The sequence below is a fragment of the Phaseolus vulgaris genome, chromosome 1, assembly GCF_051622355.1.
Source record: "Phaseolus vulgaris cultivar YP4 chromosome 1, ASM5162235v1, whole genome shotgun sequence".
Classification (NCBI taxonomy): Eukaryota; Viridiplantae; Streptophyta; class Magnoliopsida; order Fabales; family Fabaceae; genus Phaseolus; species Phaseolus vulgaris.
The window spans coordinates 31,350,895-31,369,598 of NC_143498.1; the positions used below are offsets into that span (position 1 = coordinate 31,350,895).

An 18,704-nucleotide genomic window follows, 5' to 3' on the forward strand; every position below is an offset into this window, starting at 1 on the left:
CAACCACGAACGAATCAGCGACCGATCGGAGAAGATTCAAGAAACTGCGCAAGGACTTCAAGAAACCGCGAACCTTCGAAGAAAATCGCAGCTTCACCAAAAACCACCGTTTCCCCGCGAACCAAACAACCAAACGAAAGAACTCGAATCCACCGACCGAAAAACCAAACGAACGGTTTAAAACACAAACTTCCCCGAACGAAACTCAAAGAAACCAAGAACGACGGTTGCACCAGCACACAACCGCGCAGAAAACCTCGAAAACCTCCACGAACTCACGCTGTGGATGGGAGCACGTTTTACACGGCCCCACGGTGGGCGCCTGATGATCCTGCCTGTTGACCGGAGCGCTGGAGAATGCCTCGTCAAAGGATCGACGTGCGCGCCGCTTCTCACTTCCGTTCCTCCTCTGGATCTATCTCAAGAACCTGCAAAGAAACGATACGGCGCCGCTGCGGCCGATCGCACTCCGACGCTCAAGTCAGTGACGGTATCACCAAATACTAAGAACTGGAACCGTGCGAATCTCTCTCACAAACAGCTCTGTCACTCGCAAGCGTAAAGTGTATGAACTGAACGTGCGTACCTTAGGAAATCTGTTAAGAACTCTTATATACCTGGTGATTTTCTCTCTCCTGGCAGTTACAGACTTGGACACGTGGCTTGCATCCGATTGTACACGTGCCATCATCTGGAGGCTCACTGACTTGGCGCTGCTTCTACTCTCATTTTGGCTAAGTTACCTATGCATGGTGCTGCCCAGTGCATAGCTAACTCAGGAATGCGATCTCTACTGAAACTGGCGAGGTAGGGCCTTCATACACCTTCCCTGTGGTCTCGCCGGCCGCCTTCATAATCTGCTTCTCCTTTAACTTCGGCGATGTGCTTGTACTGGCGATCTTCGACTGCCCGGTCGCCTGAGTCTGCATCTGGCGACTTCGTCCCCAACCTGGCGATCGCCTATTCTGGTAAGCTGGAGATCGGAACACGCCAACTTAACTATCGGCGACTACATGTGCCTCCCGACTTCCTTCCCAACCGTCAACCTGGCGCCTTGTCAACACGCCTACACTGTAACAGGATGCCACGTCATCGCATCCGACCAGCAGGGCGGTACAGAGACATTTATTTAGTCTGGTTTTGGCACACTTATTCCTTAATATGGAGACTTAACAAAGTACATTATGGAATACTCTATTCCATTTTAAACTAAACTAAGAAATTACAAATAACTAATTGAATTTTTAACATGAAGTCTGAACTTCTACATTCAGATGCTAGAATACTAACAGATACAATCATTCCTTGAAATCGAGCATTTTGTTTAGTGCACCAAGATAAGCCTCTACACTGGAAACAACAACATCTACTCCGTCTCCAATCCCACTATAAAAGGAAATTTTTTGAAATATTAGATGTGCATGTAGGGAGTTAGCAAGAAAATGATATACTAAACAATCAAATTTTGATTAACAATACCTAAATGTTGGATAAATAATGTTTCCAGTAGAAGCAGATGAGTGCGCATTCTCTTTACGAATTACAACATGTATAGTTGCAATTGCATCAGTGCCTCCTGTGATTGTATTTAGAGAGTACTCAAGTACTCTCACAGCTTCCTGCATTAAATATTAAATATTGTAAAGATTCCATTATAGAAATATATTTACTGATAAAAAAAAACTTAATTAGAATATCAATATTCATGTGATTGCAAGAAATATTCTTTTTATATATAAAAAAAATCTTTGCATAACTTGGTTAGATACTTAAAAAAATGAAATTAAAAACATTGACCTTCCAAGAACTTCCATGTAGGATGATATAAACATAATTCACACTATCTTATACATAACTTTCTAGCCTATATAATCTTTGGGAATAGAAAAAGTTCATGAAAGTATTGATTGCTTACCAATAGATTTCAAATAGCATACTATAGAAAAGAGTAAATGCTTATATGTAGTAAGAGACGTAATAAAAAAGAAAATAAAAAAGAAAAAGTTAGAACTTTTTAAAGTCGATATACCTTGACAATGAGATTGACAGCCTTAAAAGCTGAATCCACTGGTCCTTTTCCAACGGCACAAGCAACGTGTGTGGTACCGTCAATTCTAACAAGTTCAATAGTTGTTGATGAAAAATTCATAGTTCCACAAGTCACCTACGTTGACGATAGATATTCATTATTTTTTCTTCTTTTTCTGTTTTGTATTATTCTATCAAACATATATATATATATATAGTTTAAAATTAATCTCATTCTAATTTACCTCCAACCCACCAAGCTTCCAAATAGGTTCTACATCACAAACTTTATCTGATACCAATGCTTTAAGGTCAACATCGGTAACTCTCTAAGAAAAAAAATATTTGAATCACATATTAGTTCAAGATGATTCAGAAGAAAAAAAATAGAGTAAATATAATTAATACAGAACAAATTAATTATTTGATATAATATTATTAACTATATATATATTATATTCAGAAATGAAAAAGAAAAAAGAAAAGTAATTATTAACCTTTTTTTTCTCAGCCATTGCTTTGAAGTTTTGAAATACACTCTCAACTTCATCCTCCTTGAGTTCATAACCAAGCTGAAAAGGAAGAAAATAGGTCATGAAACAGAAAAACGATACTTTCCGTTTAAGTATATACAACACAAATAGTTGCATACCTCTTTAAGTCGTTTTTTCAAAGCTTGACGTCCACTAATAGATGTGGTAGTGTAAAACGAAGGAAAAAAATGAGTTATACTTAAATTATATGAAATTTAAGATAAAAATTAATTAATAAGTTAGTACTAAACTACAAATAAAAATAATAAACCAAGAACAACTGGTATCAGATTAAAACAACTTTTTCATAGGCAAAAGGTCAGAAAATGGGATAAAAGAGTTGTGAGAAAAGAGCATACCTTAGCTTCCCTAGGACCATATTAGCTCCATTGGACCTTTCATAACCAATATCTTCAGGAGAAAGTATTTCATATGTGCCTCTATGCTTTAACAATCCATCCTACAAACCAGAAATCAAAATAGAGAAAAACAACAACAATACAATAGAAAAAGTTTAAGAGGAATCAAATGTATGTTTTAAGGTAACAAATAGAATAGGCATTAACAAAATCAAACGCAGCAGGGTGGCATTTACGTCCACTAACCTGATGAATTCCACTTTCATGGAGAAATGCATTATGACCTACAATAGCTTTGTGTGGCTGTAAATGCATACCAGAGCACTCTTCAACCTGTTGAAAAAATATTTATAAAATTTTGAACTTAACAAAGGTATCTTAAAGGAAGAAAACATTCCAAAAATGAATGAATAGTGTAATAATATAAAACCATCTTGCTGGTCTTCAGGATGTGCTTTGTATTAATTCCAGTATACAAACCACCTAAAACATGATCTCCCCTGCATCTTAGGGCCATCACAACCTTTAATAAAATAAAATAAAATGAGTTAAAGTATATTAAAAAGATGAAATTAAGTTACTGAGATCATTTACCAATAATAATAAAAAGAATACAAGAGTAAATAATTGTAAATGTGAAGGAAGTAGTTCTAATTTGCCAACAAATCTTGCATGCAAATCTCCAAAACTTTGAAAATAATTAGAATTTGAGTTTAATTCAACCATTTACAATTTATTTATAAAGTGTTATAGACGGCTGAGTGAATATTTTGATATTAAGCTCTAAGCTTAGATATATAGAAAATGAACTAGGAAAACTGTGTCACGTTTATTATATATTCTTCTGGTAGTAATTTTTAATCTCAACAAATCTACATTCAATAGAAAATGGCGTAAAACTATGCTTAAATAACATGTATTATAAAAAATAGATGGATGATACTAACCTCTTCAAATGCAGCATTACCAGCCCTTTCACCAATCCCATTAACTGTTACTTCTAATTGCCTTGCACCAGCACGTGTAGCCTGAAAGTAATTAAAACTTAGTAAAATTGATTATGAATATTTGTTATTGATTACATTAATTGAGTGGTAAAAGTTACATTGTATGTGTGTACACAAATACCTCATTGTGTTTGCAGTAGCATGTCCAAGATCATTATGACAGTGAACCGAGATAATAGCCTTTTCAATTCCAGGGGTATTGGCTTTTATATCAGCAATCAGTTTTCCAAACTCGAATGGCATTGTAATGCCCACAGTGTCTCCTATGCCCACAGTTGTTGCCCCAGCTTCGATAACCTCTCCAAATATTTGATAAAGGAACTCTCTATCCGATCTACTCCCACAGAAGTAGTTGTCAAAACAGTTATTTTTCAAAAAGTCGACTGTGAAAATATTTTTAATCTAGAAAGAAGTAAAAACCCAGAATATTAGAAAAGGTAGTAAAGGAAAAGAATAAAATAAATTTTAATCTAGAAAGAAGTAGAGAAGAGAGAATGTAAATTTGTGTTGCCTGGAGCAAAGTGAGACACATATTTATAATGAGGAGAGAAACCAAAACTATCGCAGATTCAAAACCTATGGCACCACTCCATTTTTGAAGAAGGATGAAGCTTCTTATTTGTTGTCCTAGTGTGTGTTTGATGAAGAAAATAGCAAGTTTGCTTTGAATGTTGTAGTGATGTAATTAGGTGATCTTGTATATAAGTTGAGTGGGTTTAAGGTAGCCTTTTGCTTCATGACCCACCTTATATGCCTAATCAAGGTGGTAAGATCAAGTACAAGAAGTGATTCAATGTTTTCCTACAAACTGATAGGAAAAACGCACGCGGAAGCAACACACGCAATCACGAATTAACTGCAGAAAATAAACAACAAAGGATTTAACGTGGTTTGGTCGCCAATCTGGAACCTACGTTCACGGGAAACAAATTAGGTTTTCATTCTGTTTGTTACACTTTTATTACAAGCACAAAGATCTCTTAAATAGAGATTATAGAGGGGACACAATAATTAAGCCCACTCACTAAAACATGGTGTCTAGTCAGCCCAACCCAATTGGTTCTGGCTTCACACTCAACAATCTCCCACTTCCACAAAACAATGTTCATATGCGCTTCAACTGTGTACATGTACTTCTGTAATTTGTCAACAGAACTCAATGTTTCAGCTCTAGTTGCCACCAGCCTTCTTAATAATCTTGAAGACTTCGTTGAAACTCCCCTAAGTTTCAACACGTTCTTCATGACTGAAACTACCACTGACCCATCCCCTGTTCCTACTAGCTCCCACTTACACGAACTGCCGGATCCTGATATAGCCTAAGAACAAACATACTCCATACTTAACAAAAACATTTCTAGAGATTTTTCAACAGCTGGAATACTGGTTCTCCTAACCCACTATCGTCTAGGAACCTCAACTGAAGCACGACCTGTGCTCCAAATGCCATAAGTACCTCTGACTGGTGTACTTGAACCTTTCCATGCTCGTTCATTCTGAATCTGACCTATGGCTCTAGGTTTCTCTCTTGTAATGCCCACGAGATTCTGTGAACCAGACTTTGTTTATCTTCCGAACTGGGATGGTCACTACCTCAGACGGTTATCCGACCATATACAGTGAACCTCTCTTTCTTCCGCGGGCCATGAAATATTTCCCTTAACAACCTTCCACTCCTGATTTCCAAACTTCACATCATGTCCTTGTTCGTCCAACTGCCTAATAGAAATCAAAATTTTCGTTAAGCTTGGAACAAATCTGACATCCTTCAAAGTCCAGATACCGACTGGCGTCTTCAACACTATGTCACCCATGCCCGTAACATCAAGAGTTTTTTTGTCTGCTAGTCTTACCTTTCCAAAATCTCCAAATAACTAGATTTTGCAATGCTTCATTATTGTGGGTAGCATGAAATGAAGCACCAGAATCCATGACCCAAGAATCCACATTGTTATCCGCGCAATAGACTAAGAGGTCCTTGTCCACGGAGTCTTCTGCAATGTTAACTTGTTTATCATTTGGGCATTGATTCCTAAAATGTCCCACCTCCTTGCAGTTCCAACATGTTACACTTGAGCAATCCTGAATCTTTGACTGACTCCTTCATTTGTTCTTGCTCCCGCTACCTCTGATATTTCTCTTACCTCTGATGACATTTAGCGATTCACTAGATAATTCCCCAGAACTCCTTCTTCTGACGTCCTCGCCAAGAACGAGATCACGAATCTTCTCAAAAGTGAATCCATCGGGTCCCACTGAACTAGTAACTGTTGTAACCGTTCTGGACCACCAACTGTCAGTTAATGACGATATCAGTAGTAAAGCTTGAACTTCATCATCGATCTTAATGCCCACTGACATAAGTCTGGCTAAGATCAAATTCATTTTATTGATTTGCTCAATAATTGAACTATCTTCCTTCATCCTTTCATTTTCCACCAACTGAAATTTGTACCGTCGAATTTTTCAATTCGGAAATTTCCCGTCTTCTACCATTTAAAACGACTAGTCGAGATACTCGGTATAACTAATTTCAGATCATGGCAATTTTTTTTAAATGAAGAACACAAAACTTGCACCACCCAAAATCACTCACCAACAAACCTGGTTGTAATCCCCTAGCGCTCCGCACCACACTGGCGCACCAGAGCGCAACCCTAACGAGCTTGTGCAGCTGCCGCACACTGCACTTCGTGCCGTCTTAGACCAGCACACCTGCAGAACACACATGCAACCCTAGCTTTGGGACGTTGTTGCCGCCCTTGCGAAACCCTAGCTTTGGGATGCCACTGACGTCTCTGTGAAACCCTAGCTTTGGGATGTCGTTGTCGCCCCTGCGAAACCCTAGCTCTGAGATGTCGCTGCAGCCGTAATTTTCATGTCTCGTCGATTAATTTCTACTAATCGGATCTCTAGTGTGTAAACAAACCAAGTTTTGATGGCACTTGATGGGAAACACGAACGCGGAAGCAACACACACAATCACGAATCAACAACAGAAAATAAACAACACAGGATTTAATGTGGTTCGGTCACCAATGTGCAACCTACGTCCGCGGGTAACTAATTAGGTTTTCATTATGTTTGTTACACTTTTATTACAAGCATACATATCTCTTAAATAGAGATTATAAAGGGGACACAATAATTAAGCTCACTCACTAAAACATGGTGTCTAGTCAGCCCAACCCAATTGGTCTTGGCTTCACACTCAATAGAAACTACTTTAAGTTTTCTCAAAATCAGGTTCCTGCACAAAAATAAATCTGTTGATTTGTAAAAATATAGATTTATTTCTGAGCTGCTGAAATGTTTTTCAAAATTATGTTAGGGCACCAAATAGTTTGTTGCAGGAACTGGAGATCCGATTAGTAAAAAACAGTTGAAAGTTGTTATAAGTTGTTTTCTATATAAAGAGAGGCACATCTCACTTGAAAAGGTGATGTGCAATCACGTTTTAAATAGATATCAAAAGTTTTCTAAAAGAACTTCAAGAGTTTTTGAAAATGAATTAAATGAGTTTTTGAAAGGTTTTCTAAAAGAACTTCAGGAGTGCTTGTTCTTAGTGTGTCTTGATCTTGGTGGAGGTGTTGTTACTATTGTGCTGCAATCTGGACTACTGGTTTTCAGTTTCTTGCATTTTCTTTCAGGTGTTTTCCTTCCTTAATTCATTCTTGTGTAAAGGTGATTGTGTAAGTCACTTCTTGATAGGGTTTCTTGAAGTTCAAGTAGTGCTGAAATAGGGTTTTTTCGGCTTTGAGTGCCTTGTTCTTGTAGGGTTCAAGAACTTCAAGGTGTTGTAATTGTTTTGAACAGTGTTTAGTCAATTTCACCTTGGTGTAAGGTGAAACTAGATGTAGCTCTTTATGAGTGAACCAGTATAAATTCTGTTTACATCATTCTTCTCAATCCCTACACTCTTTTCTGCTTAATTGAATAATCTTTCAAAAAATAAATTTGTTCATTTAAAATTGAATCTGTTATTTCTGAGCTTGTTCATACTGTTCTTCTTTCTTCTGGAAAAATCTTTTAATCACAAGTAGCTTTCTGAATCTATGTGTTGTCTGGTTTAAGAACAAACAATTTCTTTAAAATATCTTTGTTAAAGATTCACTTTCTTTAAAGAATTGTATCAAAAGATCTTGTGTTGATCTCTTTATGTAAATCTTGTTCTTATTGCCGCTATAAAAAATAACTCATCTTGTTATGGAAAATTTCTTTGTTTAATCTCAATGCTAATCTGAACTAGTTTATGGTTTTCATAAAGTGTGTTGAAAAAAATAAATCTAGTCTTTTCAAAATATATATGTTCTTTTTCTTCAAAACTACTGTAAACCAGTTTGTGCTTGCAAAAATTTTATAACTTCAATTCACTCCCTTCCTCTTGAACTTAGACTCTAATAGACCCAACATCCATGAGTCTGACTGCCGAAATCAGAGCAGACTATCGGAGAAAGAGAAGCACCTGTGAGAAAAGAGGAGTCATAGCGAGTGACAAAGACTTCTGCAACGTTCTGCAACCTTCCACAATATTCTTCAACCTTTCCAGATCACTTCCAAAAGAGATCAAAAGTTAAAAATAAAGTCGAACGAAAAAAACGCTAAGCTCTTCAATGTTCACGAAATTGTTTTTATTTTAGGCAAAAATCTTTGTCAATATTCTCAAATTTACAAGAGGAAGTACTTCCAAAACATATTTAGTGATACAAAATACTTAGAATTAGTTATTGTACCGCCCTGGTAGTCGGAAGTGATGACGTGGCATCGAGCTATCATATAGGCGTGTTGAACGGGACACCTGGCTGGCAGAAGGGAAGGAAGTCAGGAGGCTCGTGTAGTCGCCAGTTATTAAGTTGGCGTGCTCCAATCTCTAGCATACCTAAACCGGAGGTCACCGGGTTTGAGATGAAGTCGCCAGATGTGAACCCAGGCGACCAAGTGATTAGAGATCGCCGAAACAAGGACATCACCGAAACAAGGACATCGCCGAAGATGAAGTCAGATAGTCATTTCCCAGCTGGCCAGAGGATGAGCTCGGGAGATAGCTTACCTGAACATACACGGTGAAGCAAGTAAAGTAGATCGTGAAGGCGGCCGGCGAGACCACAGGGAAGGTGTATACGAAGGTACCCGATCTCGCCACTTAGAAGAGATCACGCTCCAAGGCAGCTATGCACTGAGTTGTGTCATGCATGAGTAACTTAGCCGAAAAACCTGAAGAGTAAGAAGTGGCGCCCAAGTCAAGGATGCTCCAGATGGTGACACGTGTACAGCTGGATGCGAGCCACGTGTCCAGATGTGTAACTGTCTGGAGAGAGAAAGTGCGCAGGTATATAAGAGATTCTAACGAACTTCTGAGGTACGCACGTTTAGATTACTTCTTTACGCTTGCGAGTTTTGAGTACGCTGAGAGAGAATTTTGCATGGTTCCTTAGAGTTCTTGAGTTTTCTCTTAGTATTTGGTGGTTCAGTCACTGACTTGGGCGTCGGAGCGTGATCGGCCGCAGCGGCGCCGTTCTGTCTTTTGCAGGTTCTTGAGGTGAATCACGGCGAAGGACGAAGGCTAACACGGCGCAGAAGTCGATCCAGGTTTGACGAGGCAAGGTTCTTGCGTCCCGGTCAACAGGCAGGATCAGTTATATATTAGAAAATTATGAATAAAGAATATAGTTTTTATTTCATTGCTACTTTCCAGATGAGAATACAATCTCTTTAAATAATCTTACAATGGATTTCTCAAATTCTACCTTCTCTCTCATAAAATCTATACTATAAATTACATTTAAAATCATAGTATAAATGACATTCAAACCTATAATTAAAGCTAATAATTATTGACTATTCAAATTTCCAAATAATATTGATGAAAGCTTTGAGTAAATGCAAACAAATTCCCCCCTTAAACTCAAATTTTTCATATTCTTCATTCAAATTGTTGTTCTGATGATCATCGCTCACACTTCCAATTTTATATTTTTCCTTACCCCAACTGCCTCAAATATTTTCCCAGTAGTCACCATACTGTTCTGGATTAGAAGCAACTTTAGTTTTCTTCACCACTACAAAAAAACATGTATATAGTGGCGGTTTTAATATGACGGTTATTAAAAACCGCCACAATTATTTGTATAATAAGACAGTTTAATAACTGCCAGAATTCTCTTTCAAAAGGTGTCATTTAGAACCGTCACAATTCTCCTTCAAAATATTCATTCTCCCGCATTTTTGTTCCCTCCATACATTCCTTTTTTCATTTCTTTTTCTTTGACCCTTTGGAAACCTCACGCTTTTATCTCTTTGGAAACCTCACATTGACCCTTTCACCCCTCATAGAGAGCAGTCTTTCAAACCCTCTCACTAAACCCTAAATCTTTTCACTCTCATTAGCGTAAATCCCACCCCTCACATAGCGAAAAAGGTGCAAATAACCCTAATCAACAACACTCCAATCAAGAAACCAGCGGTCCAATGCCACCGAAGTTTGATCCCTCGCAGGTGGTGGACGTGATCGTTCGCGTCACCGGTGGTGAGGTGGGCACTGCGAGTTCTCTCACACCAAAGATCGGTCCGTTGGGACACTCTCCAAAGAAGATCGATGAAGACATCGCCAAGGAGACTAGACTGGAAGGGCCTCCGTATGACGATGAAGCTCACCGTTCAGAACCACCAGGCGAAGGTGACAGTGGTGCGCTCCGCCGTCGCACTTGTCATCAATGCACTCAAAGAGCCCGAGAGGGACAGGAAAAAAGAACAAGAATGTAAAGCACAATGGAAACATCGCCCTAGACGACGTCATTGAGATCATGAGGGTGATGAGGTCGCACTCCATGGCGAAGGATCTCAGCAGAAGCATCAAAGAGATCCTCAGGACTTGTGTGTCTGTTGGGTGCACCGTCTATGGGAAAGACCCCAAGGATCTGCAACAGGAGATTTTCGATGGCGACATTGAGGTTCCTCTTAAATGATTTTGATGAATTTTCATTTGTTTTTTTTGTTTAGATTGCTTCTATTGTTGGCGTTATAATTTTGAATTTGGTTTAAATGATAGAGGAAATTGTTCTACTTCGGAATGATAAAAAGAAATTAGGGTTTTGAAATAAAGAAGTTGTTTTAGTTTCAATCAAGTATTTGTAATTTTGTTCTGTTTGGCAATGTATGTTATTTTTCCAGGACTCTTACCTTATTCAAAGCTTCGAGAGAGAAATATACAAAAGGCTGGTCATTTTGCTTGGGAGATAGTTCCGGTGTCATAATAATTCCTACCTATATTTAATTCAGTTGATAACTTATGCAGTGATGTTAATTTGATTTTCAATTAATGCTTTTTGTACATTCAGGTTGAGATTTCTGGCAGAAGAGGGAAACCTTCCACGCTTCTTGATAAAGATGAAGGTTTGGGAAAGGTAAATAGACTAATTTATAAATCCCAACTAATCGAAATGGATCATGTGGTTTGTGGTGCATATTAGGAGATTTTGGGTTTAAGTTGTAATTCTGTGTGATGGGGACTAGGTATTTGTATGCGAATAGTAAATGGACCTGATTACTAAGAAATACAATTTTTTTAAGGTTCTTCTATCACATTTTTTGGCTACTGCTTTACTTGTATGGAGCTAGAAATTGGTTACGCAAATAGATTGAATTTGTATACACGAGCTTTTGAATTTCTTTTGTTGTCTAGTTTGAGGCAGGGAGTGTTTGTTAATTGGTTTTATTGTTTTTTACAATTACGTGTTCCAACTTAAGTTACCAATACATATTTAAACAACCTAAATCAAAATGACAGCACCGATAACCAATATTCATATTTTAATTCTTTGATGTGTGATTTTGCATTGGACATTTCATCCTTTCATATTCAAGAGTAGAAAGATCTACACAATTGTCATATGGTGCAGGGTTTTAGCATTCTTAGTTGTTAGTTCTGATCACACTTCTCATATTCATTAAAGTATTGTTTAATCTTTTGGGAATATTAATTGAATAGATGAGTTCTTAGCGTGATAGATTGATGAGTTAGGATGAGTCAATACTATAAATGCAGGCTGGCCACATGTGTAATGTTGCTTTTAAGTACTATTTTATATATATTAATGCACTAGTTTTCTCCCTTTATCTAACCTTTGCATATTCTGTACCGCAAGCTTCTCAAGTTCTTCGCATAATAACATTTTATTCTACACAACTTCCTGGTCCAAACTACCACTGTCGTGGGGTATAATTGTTTGAGAATGTGTTTGTCACATCACATGTGGTTAAGGATTACTTCTCTTAACTGTGTGAATAGCATATATGTGCAACATCTTTTATACATTTATTTTTCATTGATTCTTATAATTTTAGTCTATTTGATTATCATGCAGGGGTCTAATCTTGCCACATTACCTCATCCAGATAGTGTCTTTGAAGTGCTTTTCATCAATTTTAGTATACATTATTGTATTGGAGTTGTTTATATTTGATTTTTCGGTGTTTGTTTCAGACACTCATTTCAATTATTATGTGCTTTTATTATAATACTGTTTTCATTTATTTTTTAAAAATTGTCAATTAACTCTAAACATATTTTAACTTATTCCAGGCACAGGATGTTGGAAGTGGTGCTCTATCACCAAACTAGAATATAAGATCAAATAGAGGCAGTAAGACAAATTAGGATTGAGATTAGTTGTAATATGTTTAGAAAGTGAAACAATTTATATTTTGACAATTTAATTTACTTGTTGTTTCGATTAGTTTGACATTATTAACTTTGTTCTCTCAATGAATGAATGAAGTCATATTTTGATTATTATATTTATCAATTTTAATTATATTATGAAGTACAATTATATTGTGAAATTAGTTTATGTTATAATTTAATTATATTATGAAACATAATTGGGTACTAAAGTTTAATTATAATATGAAATTAATTAATATTATGAAATCAAATTATAAAACAGAATTAAATAAATTATTATAAATATTAAAAATAAAATTAAATATTTAATATTCAAATTATGACAGTTATAAAGTGTATTATAAATGTCATATTATACTGTATTAAGTGGCGGTTAAAACTGTCACTATTTACGTTAGAATTGGTTTACTTAGTTTTTAAATTACGACATTTATAACTGACATCAATTACTCGCTTAAAACCGCCATTTTATACAATGCATAATATGGCGTCTGCTACAACGGTTCTCAATTCACCGCCACATTAAACTTTGTGGCGGCAAGAATTCTGGCGGAATGCGGTACCGCCACAGACGTATAATGCGGCGGTTAAAAACGCCAGTTTTTACAAAAATAACCGTCGTATTATACATGTTTTTTTGTAGTGCACTGCACGAATCCATGCAGAATTTTGAATTGAATTACTTTTAATTTCCCAAACAAAATCTTATTGACTTTCACCCTTTGAATTAAAAGGATTTAAGAAAGACTTTGACTTCAATGAGCTTGGAACATAATGATTAGACCATATATCCTTTTCAAATAATGCCTCAACATTATTCTATTTATTGTCTTCTCCCAAATCAAAACCATTATTTTCAAGTAGAACACATGAACCAAGTTTCTTATGGTCACTAAGAACTTTATTTTACCCCGCAACTGAACTGTCTGAAGTATTATTTCCTGCACTCTCATTAAAAACAACAAAAGATGAAAAATACTTGTCATTGACCTTTGGTTCTGCCCCCAGCTTCTTCATAACTTCAAGGGAATTTGAAAACTTATGAGGAGCTTTTAATTTGGACAGGACTTCATTCACCTTTTCTTTTTGTGCCACAAGCAACAAATGAAGTTCTTTTACTTGATTGACTCTACTTTATTTTTCTTTCTCCATATCAACATATTTTTCTTCCAATTCTGTAAACCTTCTTTCCATGTTATCAAATTTTGCTTAACACTCTCCAATTGAGACACATGACACTCCTTTCATTTAGAAGATTGTGTTTTTCATTATTCAATAAATTTCACAATTCTTTGCCTATTTTTTCAATAACATGTTAATCAAAATACATAAGAGTGAGAAAATTTGAAGCCTAATCCTTATTTTTCCAACTTGAACCAACCAATTTTTTTGCCTGTTTTCTAATTAATCATAGTCAACATAACCACTTTCAATACACTTTTTATTGTTCAATTTTATATTTAGAGAGTATTGTACTTGATAATTCACTTTTCCTTGTGGGATCAATATCTGTCCTTAGGGACAAATTATTACTTCTGACAACGCGGTGCACTTGCCATAGAAAGTCGTCAAGTTTTTGGTGTCGTTGTTAGGGAACAAGTTTGATTTGTTAAGTATAGTTTCCTAAATATTGTGAATATTTGAATTGTTTTTATTGTGTTTATTTTTTTTCAGATTTGTTATTTTGTTTTTATTGTTTTAATTCTTAATTTTTTATTTACTTTTATTTCTTTTTATTTATTTTCTTATTTAATTCGAATTTTCTTTTAATTGTTATTTAATTGGAGTTTAAATTTCTCTTTATTTTTCAATTTTTTTTAAAAAAAACTAAATATAAAATATAAATATTCGGTTACTGCCTATGAATTTTTATGCTAACCCTTAAATTGGAGACTACGCCAAACACCAAGGGCCTAGACACTTTTCTAGCATTACGATACCTACTACTAATAAGGCTTTGGAGATGAAGCTTGCGTTCCTCAGCCTCATTATTACCAATCAATTCATGGTGATGGATCATGAGGATCCCTAAACACACATGGCTATGTGTTTATGAATTGGTGGGAACTATGTGTTTTCAATCAGGTGACCTTGAGAGTGTGTATATGTGTTTGTTTTCGTTTTATTTGACAGGGAAAGCAAATGAGTGGCTTAAATCACATCCTAATTAGAGCCTAACAAGATGGAAGGATGTAGAGGAAAATTTTCTACAGAGATTTTTTCCAATTTCTCGTTACATTAAAACTAAGTCTAAAATCTTTATGTTTAGATAATGAGCAGAGGAATCTTTCTGTGAAACATGGGAGAGATTCAAGATGAGGCTGAGAAAATGTCCAAATCATGGGTTTGAAGAAATTGCTCAATTGAGCATACTTATTAATGGTCTTAGGTTTCATATGAAGATGCTCTTGGATATCGCAGTTGGTGGCACAATGATGGTTGCTGATGTAGAACAAGAACGAGAATTATTGATGCTTTGGCCACAACTGATTATCAAGCTCAGCATGACAAAAAAGGTCATCAAAAGAGAGGATTATTGGAGTTGAACACTGCGGATGTATTGTTGGCTCAAAATAAAATTTTGACCCAGCAGATTGAGCAACTAACCGCACAGATGGCCAAACTACCTCAAAAGTTGCATGCGGTTCACTCATATAAAAGTCATAATATACCTATCATGTGTGATTTTTGTGGAGGTGATCATCCTAATGGTCATTGTTTTTATTAGACCAAATCACTCGAAGCTAAGGTAAATTATATGGACAATCAAGGAAGGCAAGGTGGCTTTTCCAACAATTATTCTCAAGGTTGGAAAAATAATCGAAATCAAAATTTTGGGTGGAAACAAGACTATAGTTCATTCAACAAGCAAGGGCCTTTCCAACAGTAGCATCAATCTAATTATCCTTCCAATATCAGAGAGAATGAGTAAAGTTGAAGATGCTTTATCAAAGATTGTAAGCTCACAGGAAAATAATATGGCCACGATTAGGAGTATGGATATCTAGATGAGACAGATGACCAAACAAATTGCACAGATTGCAGAAGGACAAATTGACCAATTCTCAACCAACACCACAACCAACCCTAAGGAGCATTGTAATAAAATCACTATTGAGTGATAAAAGAATAAGAGAGGGAGATGGTGAAGTTTAAGGAAGAAAAAAGAGAAAATAGAAAAGAGGGAGGAAAATATGAATTTGAAGAGAGGAGAATTTCAAAATAATTATTCCATTCTCTTTTGCCTGTTAAAAAAGAAAAGAAAATATTTTTTTTCTGATAAATTGCTTCCAAAAAATTATTTTGCAGAATGGTCGAAGAAAAAACATTCTTTCAAGGAATTAGTAGGAAGATGCGTTGCTTTGAAGGAAAGAGAAGACAGGAACCTGGCTGCATCCTCAGCACCGAATTCGATGTCACGACAACCCAAACTGCGAGCGAAAGCGACCATGGTGCGAGCTATTTGAAGAACCTCTTCTTTGGTCTTTCGAAGCTTGTACTCCATGTGAATGGGGCTGGTGGCGATGAAGGGCAAAAGCCTCGGCCTCTTCGCCTCCTTCACAGCCTCCCATGCAGTCCTAATGTCCTTCTCATTGCACCTGCACATCGCAACAATCACCGGAACGTACCCATCATCCTCGCACTTCCTCCCAACTTCCTGCGCTATCATCTTCACGCCATTGAAGTCCTCCTGTGATGCAGAAGGGAACCCTGCCTCGATGACGTCCACGCCCAGCTTCGCCAGCTGCCGCGCGATCCGCAGCTTCTGCTCGGCGATCATGGCGGCGCCGGGGGCCTGCTCGCCGTCGCGGAGGGTGGTGTCCAAAATGCGGACGTAGGAAGGGTCCGGAATGTGGCCCGGGATATACTCGGGGCGGGAACGAGAGCGAGAGCCGTTCATTGATGCAATTTGATTTAGAGGAAAGGAGCTTTGGAGTGAGGAAGAAGAAGATGTTTGTATTCTTTATAGTAGTAAGTATTTTTTTTTATTAATATTTTTCTAAAATACTTTTCAGCTCTTATCAATGCAATCAACGTTCTAAAATATTAACATATTTAATTTCATTTCCATGCTATATTTTTTTTCAGACATTAATAAAATAATAATCGATGCAAGATTCAGATCTGAATGGTGTGGTCTTGCAAACCACAATAAGATTGCACCCACGTGATCCGTGCGCCAATATATATTTGAGAAGATATTTCAAATTTGTACCGATTTACGATCTTACCCTTTTCCTAAAATTTACACTTTGACAAAAATAACCATATGATAAAATTACAAATTATATATTAGAAGTTAGAAAAGGATATTAAAGTATCCTTACTATATATATTACAACAAAACATAACCACACACCCTTTATCAACCTTTACTTTACATTTAAATAAATTATTATTTTATTATAATATAATTGTACCGCCCTGGTAGTCGGAAGTGATGACGTGGCATCGAGCTATTATATAGGCGTGTTGAAAGGGACACCTGGCTGGTAGAAGGGAAGGAAGTCGGGAGGCTCGTGTAGTTGCCAGTTATTAAGTTGGCGTGCTCCGATCTCTGGCATGCCCAAACCGGCGGTCACCGAGTTTGAGATGAAGTCGCCGGATGCGAACCCAGACGACCTAGTGGTTAGAGATCGCCGAAACAAAGACATCGCCGAAGATGGAAGCAGATAGTCATTTCCTAGCTGGCCGGAGGATGAGGACGGGAGACAGCTTACTTGAACATACACGGTGAAGCAAGTAAAGTAGATCATGAAGGCGGCCGGCGAGACCACAGGGAAGGTGTGTACGAAGGCACCCGAACTCGCCACCCATAAGAGATCACGCTCCAAGGCAACTATGCACTGAGTTGTGTCATGCATGAGTAACTTAGCCAAAAAACCTGAAGAGTAAGAAGTGGTGCCCAAGTCAAGGATGCTCCAGATGGTGACACGTGTACAGCTGGATGTGAGCCACGTGTCCAAGAGTGTAACTGTTTGGAGAGAGAAAGTGCGCAGGTATATAAAGAGATTCTAACGAACTTCTGAGATACGCACGTTCAGATTACTTCTTTACGCTTGCGAGTTTTGAGTACGCTGAGAGAGAATTTGGCACGGTTCCCTAGAGTTCTTAAGTTTTCTCTTAGTATTTGGTGGTTCAGTCGCTGACTTGGGCGTCGGAGCGTGATCGGCCGCAGCGGCGCCGTTCTGTCTTTTGCAGGTTCTTGAGGTGAATCGCGGCGAAGGACGGAGGTGAACACGGCGCAGAAGTCGATCCAGGTTTGACGAGGCAAGGCTTTTCCGTCCCGGTCAACAGGCAGGATCAATAATATTTTATTGAAAATCTATTTTTAAAATTATTATTTTATTATAATATGATATTTTATTAAACAATTCAAGAATAAATGTAATTTTTAAATAGTGATGCCAAAAGAATATTTCTTAAGAAAATACTCTAATACCTAAAAAAAACATTCATTTCATAAATCATTATAATAATATAATAATATATTTTACTATATTAAATAAAAGAATATTTTTACAATGTTAATTTATTAAGTTGTTAGGTAGAGGTAACTATTTTTAGGGTCCGGAATGTTGGCGGGGATATACTCGGACGATGATGAATGCAATTTGACGAGAGGGAGTGGCGATGATGAATGCAATTTGATTTAGAGGAAAGGAACGTTGGATTACGGAAGCAGATGTTTGTCTTCTAATTTATAGAAAATATATTTGTAATTTTTTAATAATATTTTTCTAAAATACTTTTGATCCTGCCGGTTGACTCGAGTGGAAGAGTCTTGCCACGTCAAAGGTATCTCCCTCTGGATCGGCTTTGCACCACGCTAGCTTCCGTCCTTCACACCTCGATTCTCCTCAAAAACCTGAAAAAGACAGAGTGGCGCCGCTGCGGCCGATCGCGCTCCGACGCTCAAGTCAGTGACGGAATCACCAAAAATCTAAGAGAGAAAAGCTAAAACTCAAGGAACCGTGCAAAATCTCTCTCAGCGTACTCAAGTGTTCTCAAAAGCGTAAAGAAGTGTTCTAAACGCGTGTACCTCAGAAGTTCGTTAGAATTCCTTATATACCTGTGCATTTTCTCTCTCCTG

General features: G+C 37.1%; 1 protein-coding gene and 2 pseudogenes across 1 annotated transcript; 1 reads left to right on the top strand and 2 right to left on the bottom strand.

Moving 5' to 3' along the window:
- Nucleotides 1-1,124: 1,124 nt before the first annotated feature.
- Nucleotides 1,125-16,596, bottom strand: LOC137813831 (putative 2-isopropylmalate synthase). Its single transcript, XM_068616272.2, has 12 exons — nucleotides 15,997-16,596; nucleotides 4,054-4,261; nucleotides 3,868-3,954; nucleotides 3,351-3,443; nucleotides 3,167-3,253; nucleotides 2,921-3,021; nucleotides 2,681-2,714; nucleotides 2,526-2,600; nucleotides 2,274-2,357; nucleotides 2,030-2,164; nucleotides 1,480-1,619; nucleotides 1,125-1,386 (listed from the first exon to the last, which is right to left on the bottom strand). Exons 1-12 carry the CDS (start codon nucleotides 16,509-16,511, stop codon nucleotides 1,299-1,301), a joined length of 1,647 nt encoding a protein of 548 aa, XP_068472373.2. The 5' UTR covers nucleotides 16,512-16,596; the 3' UTR covers nucleotides 1,125-1,298.
- On the top strand, nucleotides 10,328-10,892 carry LOC137813830 (large ribosomal subunit protein uL11 pseudogene; annotated as a pseudogene).
- On the bottom strand, nucleotides 14,852-14,957 carry LOC137816807 (small nucleolar RNA R71; annotated as a pseudogene).
- Nucleotides 16,597-18,704: the final 2,108 nt, after the last annotated feature.